At 44.2% G+C, this 17,842-nt stretch overlaps 1 protein-coding gene across 1 annotated transcript; it reads right to left on the bottom strand.

The window, feature by feature from the left end:
• Positions 1 to 232: 232 nt before the first annotated feature.
• On the bottom strand, positions 233 to 15,898 carry LOC114039082 (epidermal growth factor receptor kinase substrate 8-like protein 3). Its single transcript, XM_027856703.1, has 8 exons — positions 15,821 to 15,898; positions 6,381 to 6,539; positions 5,986 to 6,070; positions 5,664 to 5,728; positions 5,220 to 5,294; positions 4,262 to 4,413; positions 2,841 to 2,940; positions 233 to 863 (listed from the first exon to the last, which is right to left on the bottom strand). Exons 2-8 carry the CDS (start codon positions 6,489 to 6,491, stop codon positions 651 to 653), a joined length of 801 nt encoding a protein of 266 aa, XP_027712504.1. The 5' UTR covers positions 6,492 to 6,539; positions 15,821 to 15,898; the 3' UTR covers positions 233 to 650.
• Between the last annotated feature and the right edge of the window lie 1,944 nt (positions 15,899 to 17,842).

Here is a 17,842-nt window from a genome sequence, read left to right as displayed (position 1 = left end):
ATTCTTGATCTGGGAATATTTTAGAAGCCCGTGTAAGGAGTAAGGACTGCAGATTCCCAGTTCTGACTCACCACTCTTAGATCCAGACTGTAAAGGGAATTCTTATACAAATCTTAAAAACACACCAGCCATTGGCCAGAAAGGTGCAGGGAATTTGCCTCTTTGGTGTCCTTGAGGATGCTGAAAAGGAAAGGTCCAGACCCAGTTGAGGTGATTAGGAGCACTGGTTTATTGGGATAAGTGGAGTCAGGGAAGAAGCAGGACAAAGGCTCAGGATTTGGGGGCTGGGCACAGATGAGAAGAAAACATAAATATGTAGGATTGAGGAATGGCTCTGGGCTTTAGTAAGAGGCAGGAATGAAGACTGTCACTTCTTGCCTTAACCAGAATGATGAAGGTGCTCAATTTGATGTCATGTAGTGATGAGTCAAAGGGGATGGGACTGTGTACACAGGAAAGGAAGGTGTGGTTGGGCCCTAGAGAGCAGGTCGAGGAGCAAGGAGTCTCAGGTGCAAAGAAGCAGATTTAGGCTGATGTCAGGAAGAGCTTTCTCACAAAAAGCAGAGGAAGCTGCCTTGAGAGGCAGTAGGCCCCCCATCATGCCGGCCAGAGGACCAGAGGGTGGGGCACGTTGTAGAAGGCATTCTTCTTTAGGCATAGGCTGGATTACACAGCCCCTGAGGTCTTTTCTGACTCTGAAATTCTAGGGGTTTTGTAACCTTCTCTCCTTTCTTCTCACGGGTAAAGTCCACAACACAGCGGGTAGATTCCAGAGGAGAAGAATGGATGTACAGACGTGGGAAAAGGGAGCGGGATGACTGAGGCCCTCCAATCCGCTGCTCCACTTGGTCCTTAGCATCCGTCTGGAAAGGAAAGGGAATGTGAAGAAGGAGCCCTCATGGTGATACTTCTATGGGTGGTCACATAGCTATGGTGTGGGGTGAGTTTGTGTGTGTGTGTGTGCACCTGATGTTACACAGTTGTATCCAGTGTTACTCTCAGAGCCTGTACCACCAATCCCCACTTCCCACCGAAGATCCCCAGGTTTTATGGTTGGGGCTGACCCCCACAGGAGAACAATCTTACGCTGGCACAGGGGCACACATAATCATACTCCTATATGCATATTCTCATAGCAATAGACCTAGGTCCCATCCTCCAAGGGCTAGCTCACTGTTTTCCTGAGGGTCTTGTCTTGCTGGATTGGTGGGGATTGTGATGGACTGGGAGCTTACACAGGGGTCTGGGTTCGCAGTTATCCAAGATGAGTAGCTGACCTCTAGTACCCAACCTTGTGCCATTTTCAGTACAGTTCATGGCTACTATGAAACTTATGCAGGACTCATGTTTGTGTGAATATTTAGAAGGGCCTGGAGCTGAAGGGTAAAGGTGGGAGAAAGCTTCCAGGGTAAGGGCCAAGGTAATGGATGGGACAGGGGTGTGTATCTCTACCTGATGGCCAAGTGCATGGGGCTCCCTAGCCTGGGACAATCTCTCCCCAAGGTCAGTGGAGGTAGGAGAATAGGGCTTCAGAGTTCTGGTGTCCCTACTTCAGTCTTCTCAGTACCTGGGAGACTCGGAGTGGGTGGGAGGCCTCTATCTTCTGCCTCATTACTTCCCTCCACCTCTCTGTGTAATGATGGGACTCAAGAAAAGGGCAGAGAGAAGCCTAAGGGTTGGAGGCCCTTAGTGGGAGGGCCTGAGTTATTGATGATTTCCAAAGTCCCTCTAATTTTAAAATTTCAGAAACCTTTGTGCCTGTCCTACAGCTGGGAACCTGGCTTCTTCCCCCTTGCCAACAGCTCAGCAGGGCAGGCAGATGAGGTTCCGAATGTCTCAGTTGTTACACTGTGGGGGCAGGGGGCACCAGCTGAGGAAGGGTGAGGATGTATGCAGCAAGAGATAGCTTGTTCCAGCTCTGAGAACACCATCTGCTTGTCTCCCAGGAGGACATTACTTAGTGTCCTTGATGAACAATGATGCCCCATTCAAGGAAGCAGAGATTCAGGAAGGGAGGGCCAGGGCCAGAGAGGAAGAAAGTCAGAAAGAAAGATAGGTGGGAGAGAGGGAGAGGGAGAGGGAGAGGTGGCGGAGGAAGGGAGAGCAGTCATAAGATTCTAGATTCTAGCTAGAAAGCACCTGAGTGGTCATTTGAGTCCAACACTATCATTTTACAAATGAAGGAAACTGAGGCACAGAGCTGTTATAACTAGGAAGTGGAAGAACTAGGATTTGAACCCAGGTTATCTGACTCTAAAACCAATGCTTTGCTCTACAACCACAGTGACTCCCAGTGCTTTAGGGATTCAGGCTCCAAGTGACCAGCCCAATACCATTTTCTCCAGGTCGGTGAAAGAACTGTCCCCCTTGTACCTAATTCTTGAGGAGATAGTTTCCTAGAGGGAGGTAGAGTCATGGGCCTGTAATGGATGTGAATGGGATCAGGGGAGCAGGCCTGGGTTGTGGCTAGGCGGTGGACCCTGGGTCACTCAAAGCACAAACCCACTCACAAAGCCATCTATATCCTCTTTCCCTGGCATTCTACCTCTTTTCTCTCCACCAATAAGCAGATAGAGAAATAGGCAGACAGACCCATACTCATACACACATACAAACACACAGGTTAATAGCCTGTAGCAGCCAGAGGGTTTGACCCAGTAGAGTAGAAATCTGGTCAAGACTTGTATGTCATAGAAATCTGGAGAACCTGGGCTGAGGCCTTGGGTAAGGGACACCTTATGTAAGGTCCTGTTCTTGTGCTCCTATTCCTTTCTTTAGGCATGAGGGGCTTCCTCCCTGCCCCACCCCCTAACCCTCTGCAATGCTGAGCTCTTGCTTACCTTGACTGGCTCAAAATGGGTGATTTCGGGGAGCTGCCAGCCATCATAAAAAGTGGGTGTATAGGCTGGAGGTACAGGTTCGTATTCTGGCCAAGAATCCCTGCAGACAGAGGCTGATCTTAGTGTTCATGCTACCAAACTGGCCTCACACTAGAGGGTCTTTGGGAAGATGTCAGTTCCATTTTTAAAGGGGGACCCAGAACACCCCCCCTACACCCCCCCCAGAACAGAGAAATGCATTGAAGACGCACGACAAAGCACCAGGGGAGAATCAACAAATAGGGAGAGATGATGGGGTACAGTGGAAAGAATTCTGGATTTGGAGTGGGGGGATCCAAGTCTGAGTCCCATCCCCTGCATTTGCTGCCTGTATGACCATGGGCTAGTTGCTGAAAATCTCTGGACCTCAGTTTCCTCCTCTATAAAATGAAGGACTCAGTTTAGATCAAGAGTTCTCTACTTTTTTTGTGTGTCCTGGCCTCTGTTGGCAGTCTGGCAAAACCTACGAACCCCTTCTCAGAAGAATGCTTTTAAACACACAAAATAAAATACATAAGATTATGAAGGAAACCAATGATATTGAAAAATTGTCAAAATATGAAAAAAACCAAACCCAAGTTCACGGACTCTAGACTTAAGAACCCCTGGGTCATCTACGAGGTTCCTTCCAACTCCAAATCTGTGATTCCATATAAACAAAGAGGTTTGTTTCTAAGGCAATATTTGCCTATAATCTATGCATTTCTTTTTTAGTTTTGGAGGAAATTGGGGTTAAGTGACTTGCCTAGGGTCACACAGCTAGTAAGCGTCATTTAAACTCAGGTCCTCCTGACTCCAGGGCCCATATTCTATCCAATCTATTCATTTCTAAATGCCTTCCTTACTGTGTCAGATTATGTATTACTCCTAGTTTCTACAAGAGAAAGATGGCAACATTTTCATCCTTGTTTCTGAAATAAGATATTGTGAAGATGGATATTTCTACATGCCTCCTCCACATACCCAGCAAAAAGTTATCCTAAGTCTCACTTTGTACCTGATTCTTGGAGAAAAAGTTTGAAACATTTCTGCCCTTGGAGAGGGTTGGAGGGGGTGGGGTGGGGTGAGAGAAAGTGGTGCTAGCCAATGTCCAGGATCCCTTTTCAGCTTTGAGATTCTATGATTCTAGCAAGATAAGATTTAGGTTCCTATGTAAGTTCTCCGGGGAGGAATTTGGGGGTAACAGTGTGGTGCATTATGGGAGAACGAGTCAGGAGAACTGGCTGCCACTAATTAAAAGTATAGTTTCATTTCTGTGGACCTGTGTTTCTTAATCTGAAAAAGAGGACTGGGAGGTGCCCTAAATTATGCCTAAAGTTCTGTCCAGGTCGAAAATTCTACAGCGTTATGGTCAGAATGGAATGACTGGGCCCCGATCTCACCGTGTTACGGTCCAAGCAGTTCCAAGTTTCTTCCAATAATTAATGTGGTTTTCTTTCAGGTTTGTGTTCAGCAGTTTTATGGCCTTGTCTGTCAGCAGGGGACAGTTTACCAGTCTTGGTAGTGTTTTGTAGTTAGGGCAATAATAAATGACCTAGGGGATGGAAGAAGGTGTGGGAGAAAGCATTAGAAATACCATCTCCCCCCATGCCCACCGAATTAGATTTCCTCGAGTTTGTCCCTGTTTTAAAGGCCTGTGCTTGCATATGGGTGGGGAGTTAGCATGCTTTTAGGTTTAGTGGGCACAAGCGTGAGAAGGTCTGCCTTCCATGGGTCTGAGTCTGTTTCCTCCTTTGTAAGGTGAGGCGGTCACTCTCTCTACAGCTGCCTCATCAGGCCATTGTAAGTAAGGCACTATATAAACGCAAGGTATTCCTATGTGTAAGCATGTCGAGAGGTTCTTGCTTCCCATTTTCTACCAGCCTGTGACCACTTTCTTCCTGGGTCTACCCATGAATCCTGTTCACCTTATCAAAGTCCTCTCTCACTTTTAGGGGTTCTTAGGATCAAAGACAATGACTTGGTTCTGTAACTCTGTCCAGCAGTGTGGATCATATTTTTTTTTTCCCCAACCAAGAATTGGTGTGACAAAGGATACTCCCTTTGCAAAGATTCCTTAAAATGACAATTTCTTTTCTCAAAATCAACATTGTCCTGGAAGGCTGAAGGTGTCCAGGCAAGAAGCAGGAGAGCATGGAGAGGGATAGTATTCTCTCTGCCCTTGACCTCCATCCTCTGCCTTTGACCTCCATCTTCTACCCTTGCTCATCATCTTCTAGCCCCAACTGCTCAGATTTGTTCATATTAACTTTCTGTCCTCTTTTCTTGGACTTCAGTCCTTCTCCCACCTCCTTCTATCACACTCACTGCCCACAGCCTGCCCCCCATCTTCCTACTCACGAATTCCAGAGACTGAAAGAGGTTGAAGACTAATTCTCTGACAATTGACTCTTCCAGGCAGCTGCTTATCTTCCCCTGGGGACACAAAAAGGTATTTTCCCCCCCTTCCACCTATAGCCAAATACTCCAGAGAGGGAATGGAGTAATTTGAGCACCATTCTCTATTTGTGAATGGCTAACTCACTGAAAACCCAGCCAACAGAGAGGGGAACATAGGGGTACTCTGGATGACTTTGGAGTAGAAAGGGCTAAGAGGGAGAAGTTAATTTTGGAAAGAGGGTTAGGACTCATAATGGAGGTGAAGGTTGAGATGGAGTTGGATTTGGAAGGGGGAGGGTTAGGCCTCATAATGGGGATGGAGGTTGAGATGGAGTTGGATTTGGAAGGGAGGAGCCTGGAGGAGAAGGTGGCCTCCAGGACTCTTCCCACCAAGGGCTGACCTACCAAGAGGTTGAAGGCATACTTGATCTTCTGGAAGTAGTCTATGTACTGGGGGGCTGGGAGCCATACTGTGAGTGGAGAGGTAATAAGTGATAGATCACACAGACCAGTTCCCAGGCACCCTTTTCCCCATTTCTGACTATACATTTCTCACCTCTAAACCCTTACATTCAGTCCACCCTTCTGTGCCTGCCTTGAAGACTTATTGTGAGAAACAAATAAAATCATGCATGCAAAAGGCTTTACATATCTGAAAGTGTTCTATAATTTCCAGTGATAATTACCATTCCTAAGTGCCCCCACCAACCGAGACCTCAGTGCTCACCCTTTGACTCTTTTTCCTTGTTGACTTTTTCTTTCACCTTTTCCACAAACGTAATGATATCATCCTTGACATGAATCAGAATCTCCTGTACCCAGGGACAAGCCCACTAGATGAGAGCCCTTGAATTTGAACAGCTACTTCATCCCAGCCCTGCCCTTTGCCTCCAGGATCTTCCCAGTCTTGGAAACTTCCAATTTGGCTCCCCAACCAGCCCTGGTTCAACCTAAGGTCAATCAATGCCTTTCCATGACTTCCCAGCCTAAACCCCTGTTGCATTCCCAGGAAAGGAGGAAAAGGTCCCAGGTGAACTAGAGTCCTTTCTTCATTATCCTCCCTTACTCTACCCTTTCCAGTTAGTTTGTCCCAATTTTGAGAATCCTCCTTTGGGTTGTTACCATATCTCTAGTTGGGTACTGGTTCTCTCTCGGATAGGTAGTCTTAATCATCTGGTGCTCAGTATTTTTATTCATGTTGAAAGATTGGTGCCTGCAAAGCTCAGAGTCCATAGAGGTGGTCACCAAAGTACTGGCACAGTTCTGGTTCCAAGCAGGGTGCTGAAACACAGGAAGCTTTAAAACACTACCTTCCCCTTGTTCCTGGATTATTATTATTATTATTATTCTCATTTTACAGTTGAGGAAACTGAGGCAGACAGAGACTTGTCCAGGGTCACACAATTTCTGAGGCAGGATTTGAACACAGGTCTTCCTGACTCCAAGCCCAGCTTACTATTCACTATGCCACCTAGCAGCCCCTATTTGGTTCAGGCTCAGTATAAACTGAGATTACTTCCATATAGTTTTCTCTTGTTATTTAACATTTCATTCGAGTGATCTGAGCTGAGGCTAGGTTAAATCATTTGCCCAAAGTTGCACAGCTTGGTCAGTGACCAAGCTGGACATCAAGCCCGCACTCTTCTGCACAATCTCCTTTGTACCACACTTCAGAATTAGGGGAATGTGTTAGATATAGGGCAGAAAGAGGAAGAAGGAGAGGGACTAGAGTACAGCTTATGAAGCAGGAAAGTGTAAAGAGTTATTAGAAGTTGGTTGGGGGGCAGCTAGGTGATGCAGTGGATAGAGCACTGGCTTTGGAGTCAGGAGGACCTGAGTTCAAATCTGGTCTCAGACACTTAACACTTACTAGCTTTGTGACCTTGGGCAAGCCGCCTACCCCGATTGCCTTGGGGGAAGAGAGAGAGAGAGAGAGAGAGAGAGAGAGAGAGAGAGAGAGAGAGAGAGAGAGAGAGAGAGTTGGTGGAGAAACCAAGATACTCATTTGTGAAATGTTCAATAAAATAGAAGACTGTTCTTAGTTCAAAATGCAGTTGAGAGGTCAAGACCACCTAGTCCAAACCTCTCATTTGTTTGGATTAGATGGCCTCTTAGGTGTCTTCCAATCCTAGGACTCCCACAATGCTTTCACTACCTTTCATCCATTCCAGGCATGAATCTCTTACCCTGGAAACCTCATATGCATTCCACCTTGCCCACGCACCTCACCCCACCTCTACTTTTTCCTGACTCCCCCTTTTGCACTGTGCTCTATGGAATGTCCTCCCCATTCTGCCCTCCTCCCACTTATCCCAAAGTTATAACCCTTTCTTCCCTCTATATCCTGGTTCTAAATAAAAACAGGTTCTTCCTGGATTTCCAGTACCAGCTCTCCTGCCCTTTTCCTATTCAAACCTCCCTTAAAAGCTTAATTTTCAGTCATTCCCCACAGTTCAATTCAGGGTGGTGCCACCCTGCTCCTCCTGTAACTTCTGACCCACTCTGGCTTTGATTTCATTACTCAAATGAGGAAACTGCTGTCTCAAAAGGCACCAGAAGATTTCACACCAAATCCAATAATCTTTTCTCATTTTTGGTTCTTTTTGATCTCTCTGGGACATTTCCAGTCCAGTCCAACAAAACATTTATTAAGTTTCTACTATGTACAAGGCACTATGCCATGCCCCGGGGGGGGGGGCAAAAGGAAAACAAAAATCCAGTGCCTGCTCTCAAGGAGTTTGCATTCAATTTACAATTTGGCAGCATGCTTCCTTCATCTATTCTGAAATTTTACTTTTCCAGTTTTCCTCCAATTTTACCAACTGTCTCCTTTCTATCCTCCTTGTTGGTCTCTCTCCTCCTCCTTCAACTCCCTGCCTGGTAATATCTCAAATTTCTGTGCCTAGTCACAGGCTGAGACCCTTTCTATGTTCCTTTTGGGAGTATACCCATTACTAGAACTGCAACTCTCAGTTCTATGATGAGACTTGCAAAACTGCATCTCTATCTTTGACCTCCCAACTGCATTTTCAACTAGGAAAAGATAATTCCTGTTTAAAAGGCCTGTTTTTTTTTTAAATTTACTTTTTTCCAACTACATGTAAAACTTTTTAACATTTGTTTTTAAAAATTTTGAGTGCCAAGGTCTCTCCCTCCCACTACCTCCCACCCCTATTGAGAAGGTAAGCAATTTGATATAGGTTATACATATGCAGTCATGCAAAACTTATTTCCCACATTAATGAGGTTGTGAAAGAAAACATAGACCAAAAAAACAAAACCAAAAATAAATAAAGGTAAAAAAGTATGCATTCAGATTCCATCAGTTCATTCTCTGGAAGTGGATAGCATTTTTTCATAGAGTCCTTTGGAATTGTCTTAGATACTGTATCACTAAGAATAGCTAAGGCATTAACAATTTTTCATTGTATGATATTGCTGTTACTGTGTACAAGGTTCTCCTGGCTCTGCTCACTTCACTTTGCATCAGTTCATGTATTTCATGACAATCATGTACCCCAACTTGTTCAGTCACTCCCCAATAGATGGGCATCCCCTCAATTTCCAATTTTTTGCCACCACAAAAAGAGCTGATAGAAATATTTTTGTACATATAGGCCCTTCCCTCCTCAACCCTCCCTTTTTAAAAAATCTCTTTGGGCTACAGATTCAGGAGTACTATTGCTGGGTCAAAGAGTATGGATGGTTTTATATCCTTTTGGGCATAGTTCCAAATTGCTCTCTGGAATGGTTGGGTCAGTTCACAACTCCATCAACAATGCATTAGTGTTCCAGTTTTCCCACACCCCCTCCAACATTTATTATTTTCCTTTTCTATCACATTAGTCAATTTGATAGGTGTGAGGTGGTACCTCAGAGTTGCTTTAATTTGCATTTCTCTAATCAATAGTGATTTAGAACATTTTTTTCATATGACTACAGATAGCTTTGATTTCTTCATCTGAAAACTGCCTAGTCATATCCTTTGACCATTTATCAATTGGGGAATGACTTGTCTTATAAATTTGACTTGGTTCTCTATATGTTTGAGAAAGGAGGAAAGGCCTAGATACTTGTTCCAACTCTGCCACTAACTAGCTGTGTGACCTTTTACACAGGTCAAGGGGCCCCTGGGGCCCTTGATTTCCTCATCTATGACATATTAGATAATCTTGAAAATCTCTTTAGACTCCTAAGATTCAGTAATTCCATCATTCTATTGGTTGTTCAAACTATAATCATGATATTCACCCCTAAACTGATTTCCCAAATAAGTCTACTTTTATTGCTGTGACTGCCATTCTCACAGGTTTTCAGGCTAGAAACTCTGCCGCCATCTTTGACACCTTCCTCTCCTTCATCCTCTATGTACAATCTGCGACCAAGTCCTGTCATTTTTTCTGTGTTTGGCTCTTTGATTCCCTCTTCTTCCCTCTCATGGCCATCACCCTAGTGCATGCAGATTCTCGTGATTTCATCTCCAGATTATCATAACAGCCTCCTAATCTATCCCTTTGCTCCTAATTTCTCCTTCTTCATTTTATCCTAAATACTTGCTTCAAATTAATCTCCCTAAACTTGTCATGACATCACTAACCAATTTAGAAGCCTATAATATATTCATTGTAACTTCTTTATCAAGTCTCAGCTCCTTTGCCTCCTGTCATCTAGAGAAGACCTGCCACCCCACCTATTTAACCTTATTTTCCATTGTTTAGGGAAGGGGAAAGAATATTATTAAGTGCCTACTATGTGTCAGACACTGTGCTAAGCACTTTACAAAGATCATCTCCACAACAACTCTGAGATGTAGGCGCGATTATCATCCCCATTTTACAGTTGAGGAAACTGAGGCAGACATAGGTTAAGTGACTTGCCCAGGCTCACACAGCTAGTAAGTGTCTGAAACTGGATTTGAACTCAGATCTTCCTCACTCCAAACCTAGCACCTGATCCACTGGGCCACCTGGGTCCCTGGATATTTACCTACATGCACTCTCAATTCCAGCCAGGAAGGTTACCTCCCTGCTTCTTAAACCTCAGTGTTCTTTCCCATCTCTGTACCTATGTTTATGCTGTTCCTCCTACACCCTCTCCTTCCTTACGTTGACCTAAAGCCTATCCATTTGTTAAATCACAGTCCAAACTCTGACTCCTCCATGAGAGCTCTTCTGTTACTGCCCTAGCTCACACTGATCTCTCTCTCTCTTTTCTCTTCTTTCTCTCTCTTCTCTTCTTTCTGTCTCCCTCTCCCTCCCTCCTTCTCTTTTTCCCCCTCCCTCTCTCTCTCTCTCTCTCTCTCTCTCTCTCTCTCTCTCTCTCTCTCTCTCTCTCTCTCTCTCTCCCCCTGTCTCTCCCCACCACTGCACTTCCCCTTGGTTTTTCAGTCTTTAATTGTTCTTGAATCACTTTTAGTCTGTCAATGTGATTTCCCAGTTGTATTGTAAGCTCCTTGGAGACAGGGACTTCTCTTGCATTCTTAGCCCAGGGCTGTGATCTGGTATTCACCGAATACTTGTTGATTAATTGAATTGAAAGCCTGACTGGGAACACTGGGATAAGGCATAGGGCATAGTCGACATGTACAGGTTGGAAGAGATGACTTTTATGGTCTTGTCCAAGTCTAAGATTCTGTGATTTGGGGGAATAATTACCTTCATATTATTTACTTTGATTTCTTTGTGGTAGTTCAGGGATGTGTTGTTAGAGCACCCAAAATGAATACAAAGGGAGACATGATCAGAAACTGGGAGAGGTGGGGACTGGGAGAGGGGCCAGAGCGTAGGGAGAAGGGGATGGAGGAACAGGCTGGTACTGGCTGAGGGCAGAGGGGGCCCAGTAAGGAGAGGAGTGCAAGGGAGAAAGGGGGAACAGAAAAGATGGCTGGCAAGAGGAAAAGAAAAAATAGGGCTCTGGGCGGCAGGAGGGGTTTCGGGGGAGGTAGAAGCCAGGCCTGGAGACTCTGGCACATTGTAGTATTTACTGATGTGTGTTATCATAATTCCTCTTTTGTGCTGGTTGTGAGAACCTGAAACCAAGAGAAAAGTCATGTCTTGCCCTTTCTGCTCAGGCCCTGGGAGCTCTAAGCCTCCTGTGACCTCTCAGCTCCCTGCCCCTTACCCCTTGAGTCCTTTCCACAGAACCCCTCACCTCTCTTCTCATGGGCCAGAGAGCAGAAAGTAATAAGCCAAGGCTTGGAGGGTAAGGGTGAAGGGTAAGGGCCAGGAGGTCAAGGACACTGGTAGGGAAAAAATATAAGGAGATAGAATTCCTAGATAGAATTCCTTTTGTTTTCAAAATTCATTCAAGAACTCTTCAACTCCCTTTGATGAGTCCATTTGGGACAGGAACCGTGTAGCCAGGATGGATATATTAGAGATTAAAATTCTAAGTCATTAACCTTGGCCTAGAGTCAACAGTGTGCAGGTGACACTGTTTAACAATAGTTTACCAAATACACACACACAATATATAGATATACACATGTAGATATACATATACACATCTATATACACACATGCATAAACACACAACACACATACATAATACATGTATGTATACATACAGGTTTACACACATACATGTATGTATATACATACTCACACATGCACACACACACACATACCCTCAACACACTTTTAAGTTTAATCTTGATTAACATTTTCTCCATCACTTTCCTAAGTCTAGAGACAATCAGCAAAACAATAAATCAAACTCTGATTTGCAGTTTGCTCATTACAGAGGTGTAAATGCTACATTAAAAATTTAACAGTAGGTTCTTCTGATCAGGCTCAAGCTAGCGGCAGCACACCCCCACTTAAAGTCCAGATTTTACAGTCTAAGAATCAGTGATTAATGAGCTGATTGTGATTAAGGAGGTCATGAAATTCAGAAGCGTTGGGGAAGGGGTACAGCAGGCTTGGGGACTAAGGCATTGAAGTTATTTTTTAATCTGGATAATGGAGATTCAATGGTGGACTTCTCAGAGGGAAAGAACCTGAAGGGGTATGAGTGAGTGAGTGGGTGTGTGTGAGTATGGGTGTGTGTAGGAATGTGTGTGGCCTCGTCATGGCATAGAGGTGGCCCTGAGTTCTCAAAGGACTTGAGCAGAGCTCAAGCTTGGTTGGGTCATACCAAGCTGGAAAGACTTGGTATATTGATAGGTTCCATAACGGACCAAGACCCAGTCTAGCTAAGTTTAGAGAGGTTCATCATCAGGTCAGCCAAAGGGGGATGACTTTTTTGGCCCCAACAATTCTTGAAGACAACTACAAAGTCATAGGGAAGTTCCAATCTAGGATGGCTGAGGAAATGCCCACATGACAAAGATTCTAGATAGATCCTAGTCAGATCACTGACAGATCCTAACATTATTGAGAGATAGAGCAAGCAGAAACAAGGAGAGAAGTCTTTGGACTTCATTCCCCATGATTCTTGGGGCACAGAGATCTTGCTCATTGAAAGAAAGTCCCTGGACCCCATGTCCCAGCAGCTGTGTGTGCCTGAGCACAGAGAGGTTGCGAACTGAGGTGAGGACTCTGAAGTGTGAAGCCAGATGCCATGGGTTCAAACCCCACCTAGGATACTTAATTATGTATGACCTTGGGCAAGTCCCTGAAATGAGTTTCCTGATCTAGAAAATGAGGGGGTTGAATTAGATGTCCTCTGAGGTCCCTTCCTGCTCTAGATCTGTGATCCGATAACTTGGATTGACAGGGACTCTTCTGAAAGGTGGGAGGTTTAATAAGGGAATGTTCACAGGGCTGGGAAGAGGGTGAGCAGAGATTAAGAGAACAAGTTGTTTCTGCAGTCAGAATGAGGAAGAATAGGGCCTGTGGGGCCTGAGATTGCCATAGTAGACTTGAACCCAGGAATTCTGGAAGAATTCCGACAACCCTTGAGCCATCAGAGGTTTTAGCAGCTGTTTGGATGCTAGGGCAAGAGAAAGATAGGCAGAGCTGTAACCAAAGCCTTGGACATTGAACCCTAAGATTCTTTCTCCAGTGGGTAATTAAATTTCAAGATTATTCCTTCTCCTCATGTGCTAGGAGATTAAAGGAGGATGAAATCATAATCTCTCAGGAACCTGTAAGAGCTGCACCCCTTTGAGTATGGACTTGTGGTCATAGGATTGTAGATTTAGAGCTGGAAAGGACCTTATGGGCTAACGAATCCGACCCTGTCATTTTACAGATGAAGAAACTGAGGCACACAGAAGTTAAGTGACTTGATCAGGGTCACTCGGCAAGTAAGTGTCTGAGGTGGGATTTGAACTCAGGTCTTCCTGAATCAAGTCTAGCACCCTGTGATGAGAATGATTCTGCTGCTTGATTTTTCCTATTATGTCTCAGTTAAAGGTTTCGCTATTTGATTTAAAAGCCATACATGATCTGTGTATAGAATGTATACTAGAATGGGGGCTCCTCCTTTATTTGCATGATTATGATCGTCTAAGACACTCCCCACTGAATCCTGGTGGTTAGGAGTTATTGAACACAGTTGGGCCCCTGTTACACAGTAATTTAAAAATCAGAGAGTGGAGGAAGGAAAATGCAGGTCCCTATTTCTTGTCTGGGGGGCTGGATTGTTCAGTCCAAGCCAAAGACCGTTAGGAGCTCAGAACCCCCTTTCTTCTGTTATGGTGCTTCTGAATCTGATATCTGTGGAACTTGGTTTTTATTTAAATTTTTTTTTTTGGATTTCACTATAATTGGGGTGCCTTGGAATCCTATGTATTTTATTGTATACATTTAAAAATCTTCTGAGAAGGCTTCCATAGGCTCCCCCAGGCTTCCAAGAGATAAAGCCCCCCCTACTCTAGTAGATGGAAGGCAGCTAATGTAGGTACTTAATAAATGCTATTGTTGAGTGACTGGCTCCCTTTTTCCTCACTCCTCCCCTAGTGATCCTTCCTCCCTGAGACGTGTCAGGGTGACTAGAAAGTCTTGAGGGAGAAGAGATAGGGCTCTGGGCCAGCATTTGCTTCTCCTTCCTCTCCCTCCCCACTTTGTGGGCCAGGCATCCCTAGTGACCTGCCTCCTTCATCACAGATGTTTTATCTAAACATAGAAAGATGCTAGGATGGATAGAGGACTAGTCTCAGAGTAAGGAAGACTTGAATTCAAGCCCGGCTTCTGATACTTGCTGGCTGTGTGACCCTGGGCAAATCACTTAACCTTTCATTACCCTCAGAGAACTCTCTAAAGCTCGAAATTGTAGAGTATGTGCTGATCTGCATTGGTAGAGTTTTATTATACTATTATATTAATTAATATTATAATTAACTAATTGTATTAATATAGCAATAATTATATTACTATATTCTGCTAATACTTATATTGATATACATTGATTATTATATATTATAATAATTAATAATTTTAGCTTTCTCTTTGGGTGCTCCTTATACGAATAAAATCTCAGGTTGAGTCTAAAAAACAAATATAGAGCAGCAGCTATGAAACAGGTGTTGATAAAGATCCCAAGAACCTATGAACAGACAAGTGAATGGGGGACTCCTTCATCACCTGGTAAAGCCTTCTGAGCTCATATTGGCCTGATCAGCCTCAGTCTGATGTGCTGTACCTCGACTCCAATATGGTGATGTTGTTTTGGTCCTCTTCAAGAACAAAAGACAACAATCAGCTTGTAACCCTGGTAAATGATTGTTCCACGGAGGTGGCAAAGGATTGGGGAAAAAGGGAGTTGGAGAAGGAGTCAAGCTCCTTTCTCCCTCTTTCTCTTTCCTTTCTCCCATTCTCTCTACCTTCTTTCTTCTCCTCTCTCTCTTCCTTTCCCCCTTCTCTCCTTCCTTCTTTCCTTTTTCTTCTCTTCACCTGTCCGTCAATCTCTCTGTCACAGAAACACTAAAGAACGAATCTTCCAACCCAAATCCTTACCCACTCAAAGCCTCCAGCCCTGATAAACCAAGGCCTCTCTTCAGGCTGATATCTTGACTTTTATCTAGAAAAAAGTCTGAGGGACCTAGAGTCAGTCCTTGCCATCAAGCCAATCTGAACCCTGATGTACCGTCCCAAAGCCTAGCAAATTGGAAATGTCCCCCATAGCTAAATGGGTAGTGCCTACTATGTGGCCAGTTCAAATTTATCTTTTAGAGTTAAGGTTCCCCTAGTGGGGCTGTCTCCCTCAGCAGAAGGCCAGGGATCCCTGGTGTCTGGGGTGCAGTGCTTTTGTTATTTTGAAGTGTTATTTGATTCAAAGCATACTGAGCTTCTTCTGCCTCTCCTTGCTAATTCAAATAGCAGCACAAACCTGGAAACTCTATCTCAGTCCTTGAGACAAGGAATAACCCAAATCTGGTCCAGATCCTTGATGACCGTGATTCATGAGAGTGGTGGAGGAACCCTTGGCCCTATCCTGAACCAGATTACAGGGGGTCACTCAAAAGTGGCAGGCTGTGAAAACCAGAGAAATGGACACTGATAGCCTTGCTCAAAATGTCTGGCTCTGTGATCAACTTCCTTCTCTTCTAATATCCAGGTGTTCTCTGTACTCCTTCCCCTCATCGCCTCCCAACTCTGGGCCCCCAGGAACTGTGTTACCTGGAATCTAGTTTCTTGGAGTCCTTGGACCTCTGTACGTGAGATAGATCTGATGAATTGGATAAGATGACAGAGTGGAGGCTTTGGCATCGGCTGGGAACAGGGCTTCAGGGACGGGGATGAAAAATGTAAACGAGACCACACCTTGTGATCTTTGGACTCTCCTGAGGTGGAGAGTACAGAAGTCTCTGACTGTCGGTAATCCCTTTCTCACTTCCTCTTAGCCTCTTTCCCTGCCCTTTTCCTTCTGGCAGGGAAGGGAACACAGTGTGAATCACCTGTCCTCATCCCCTTCCTCTATACCTTCCCTTCACTTCTGTATGGTCTGGAACTGAGAGAGAAAGGGGATGGGGGCATAGGAAGATTCCCAATTCTACGGAAGAAGAACCAAACGTATGTGACTAGGTATATAGGTACTGAAATAAGGTGATAGGCAGATTAGAGGGCTGGTCTTATAGTCCAGAAGACTTCTGGCACTCTCTAACTGTGTGTTTCTAGGCAAATCACTTATTTTGCCTTCGAGAAAGACAGTATCTGTCCTCATGGAGATTACAATGTAATCTGGGAACACAACACACAAATGGCAAAAGGAAGGGGCTGGGGAAAGAACGGGGAGCATGATGGAGAAGTCCAAGGAGGGCAGCCAGGTGAGAAATGAAGAGATGGCTGGCCTGGGCATCTTCCTAAAGGGAGGTTTGGGGAGCAGCACTTTGAGCCGCCTTCCAATCAGAAGGGTCCCAGGGTCTGAGGATGCTGATGAGACGTGAGTGCCAATTACTGATGTGACATTGCAGGATGATGAAATTGTGCCAGGCACTGTGCAAGGCACCAGACAAACAAAAACAAACAGGTCCTCCCTTCAAAGAGCTTGCCTTCTACCAGGACCTGCTAGGCAGTACAAGAATAGGTTTTGGATATTTTGCAAATGGATATAGAAGTATGAGATAACACATAGATAATATACCTCCTGGGCTGAGACTCCCACTTGAGCCTGTGATTTCTCCTTCACCAGTAGGAATATGGGCTCCATCCAACTCATTCAGTTCTAGCCGCAATCCTCTCTCTACATCTGTGTCATACCCTGTAGCAGATGCCCTAATCCCTGGCCGAGAACTGGGCACTATTAAGCAGAGGTGAAAACCTTCACCTTTCTTTCTCTATCCAACCTAGATCCACCCATGTAATTTCTTTTTTAAAAAAATCTTATTTTTATTTATATATTATTTTTACCTCATCTTTATTTCTAAATATGTCCCTCTCTCTCCTCCATCTGGTAAGCTATCTCTTGTAACAAACATTAAAAAAAGAAAGGGAAAAAAATCAGTCCAGCAAAACCAATATATTAACTCTGTCAGACTGTCTAGGCAATATTCTACACTCATAGTCCATCACTTCTTGCAAAAAAAGGATGGAGGTACATTTTGTTCACCTCTTCTCTGGAACGTAATTTGGTTATTATAATTACACAGCATTCAGTCTTGTTTTATGCTCTTTCCATTTACATTGTTGTAGTCATTATGTTTATCATTTTTCTGGTTCTGCTTACTTCATTCTATATCAATTCAAATAAGTCTTCCTATGTATAGTAGGGGGACACTTCACTTGCTTCTCTGAATTATTTATAATATTTATGGTACAATCATATTTTATTACATTCAGATACTGCAATTTATTTAGCTGTTCCCCAATAGTTAGCCATCTACTTTACTTCTAATTCTTTCTTAACCCAAACAGTGCTGCTATGAATATTTTGATAACCATGAGACTTTTCTTTCTGTGTTTGATCTTCTTGGGTAAAATACCTAGCAGTGGGATCTATGGGTCAATAGTTATAAACCCTTTAATCACTTTTTTTTTAAAGTACAATTTTGTTCATTTATTCATGGAGGCTATCAGGGTTAAGTAACTTGCCCAGGGTCACAGAGCTAGTAAGTGTCTGAGGTCAAATTTGAACCCAGGTCCTCCTGACTCCAGGGCCAGTACTCTATCCACTGCTCCACCTAGCTGCCCCTCTTTTCACAT

Source organism: Vombatus ursinus, unplaced genomic scaffold (assembly GCF_900497805.2).
Source record: "Vombatus ursinus unplaced genomic scaffold, bare-nosed wombat genome assembly UNPS02011613.1, whole genome shotgun sequence".
In the NCBI taxonomy this organism is placed as follows: domain Eukaryota; kingdom Metazoa; phylum Chordata; class Mammalia; order Diprotodontia; family Vombatidae; genus Vombatus; species Vombatus ursinus.
The sequence above is the reverse complement of the archived record's forward strand: the minus strand, read 5'-3'. Positions and strand labels throughout refer to the sequence as shown.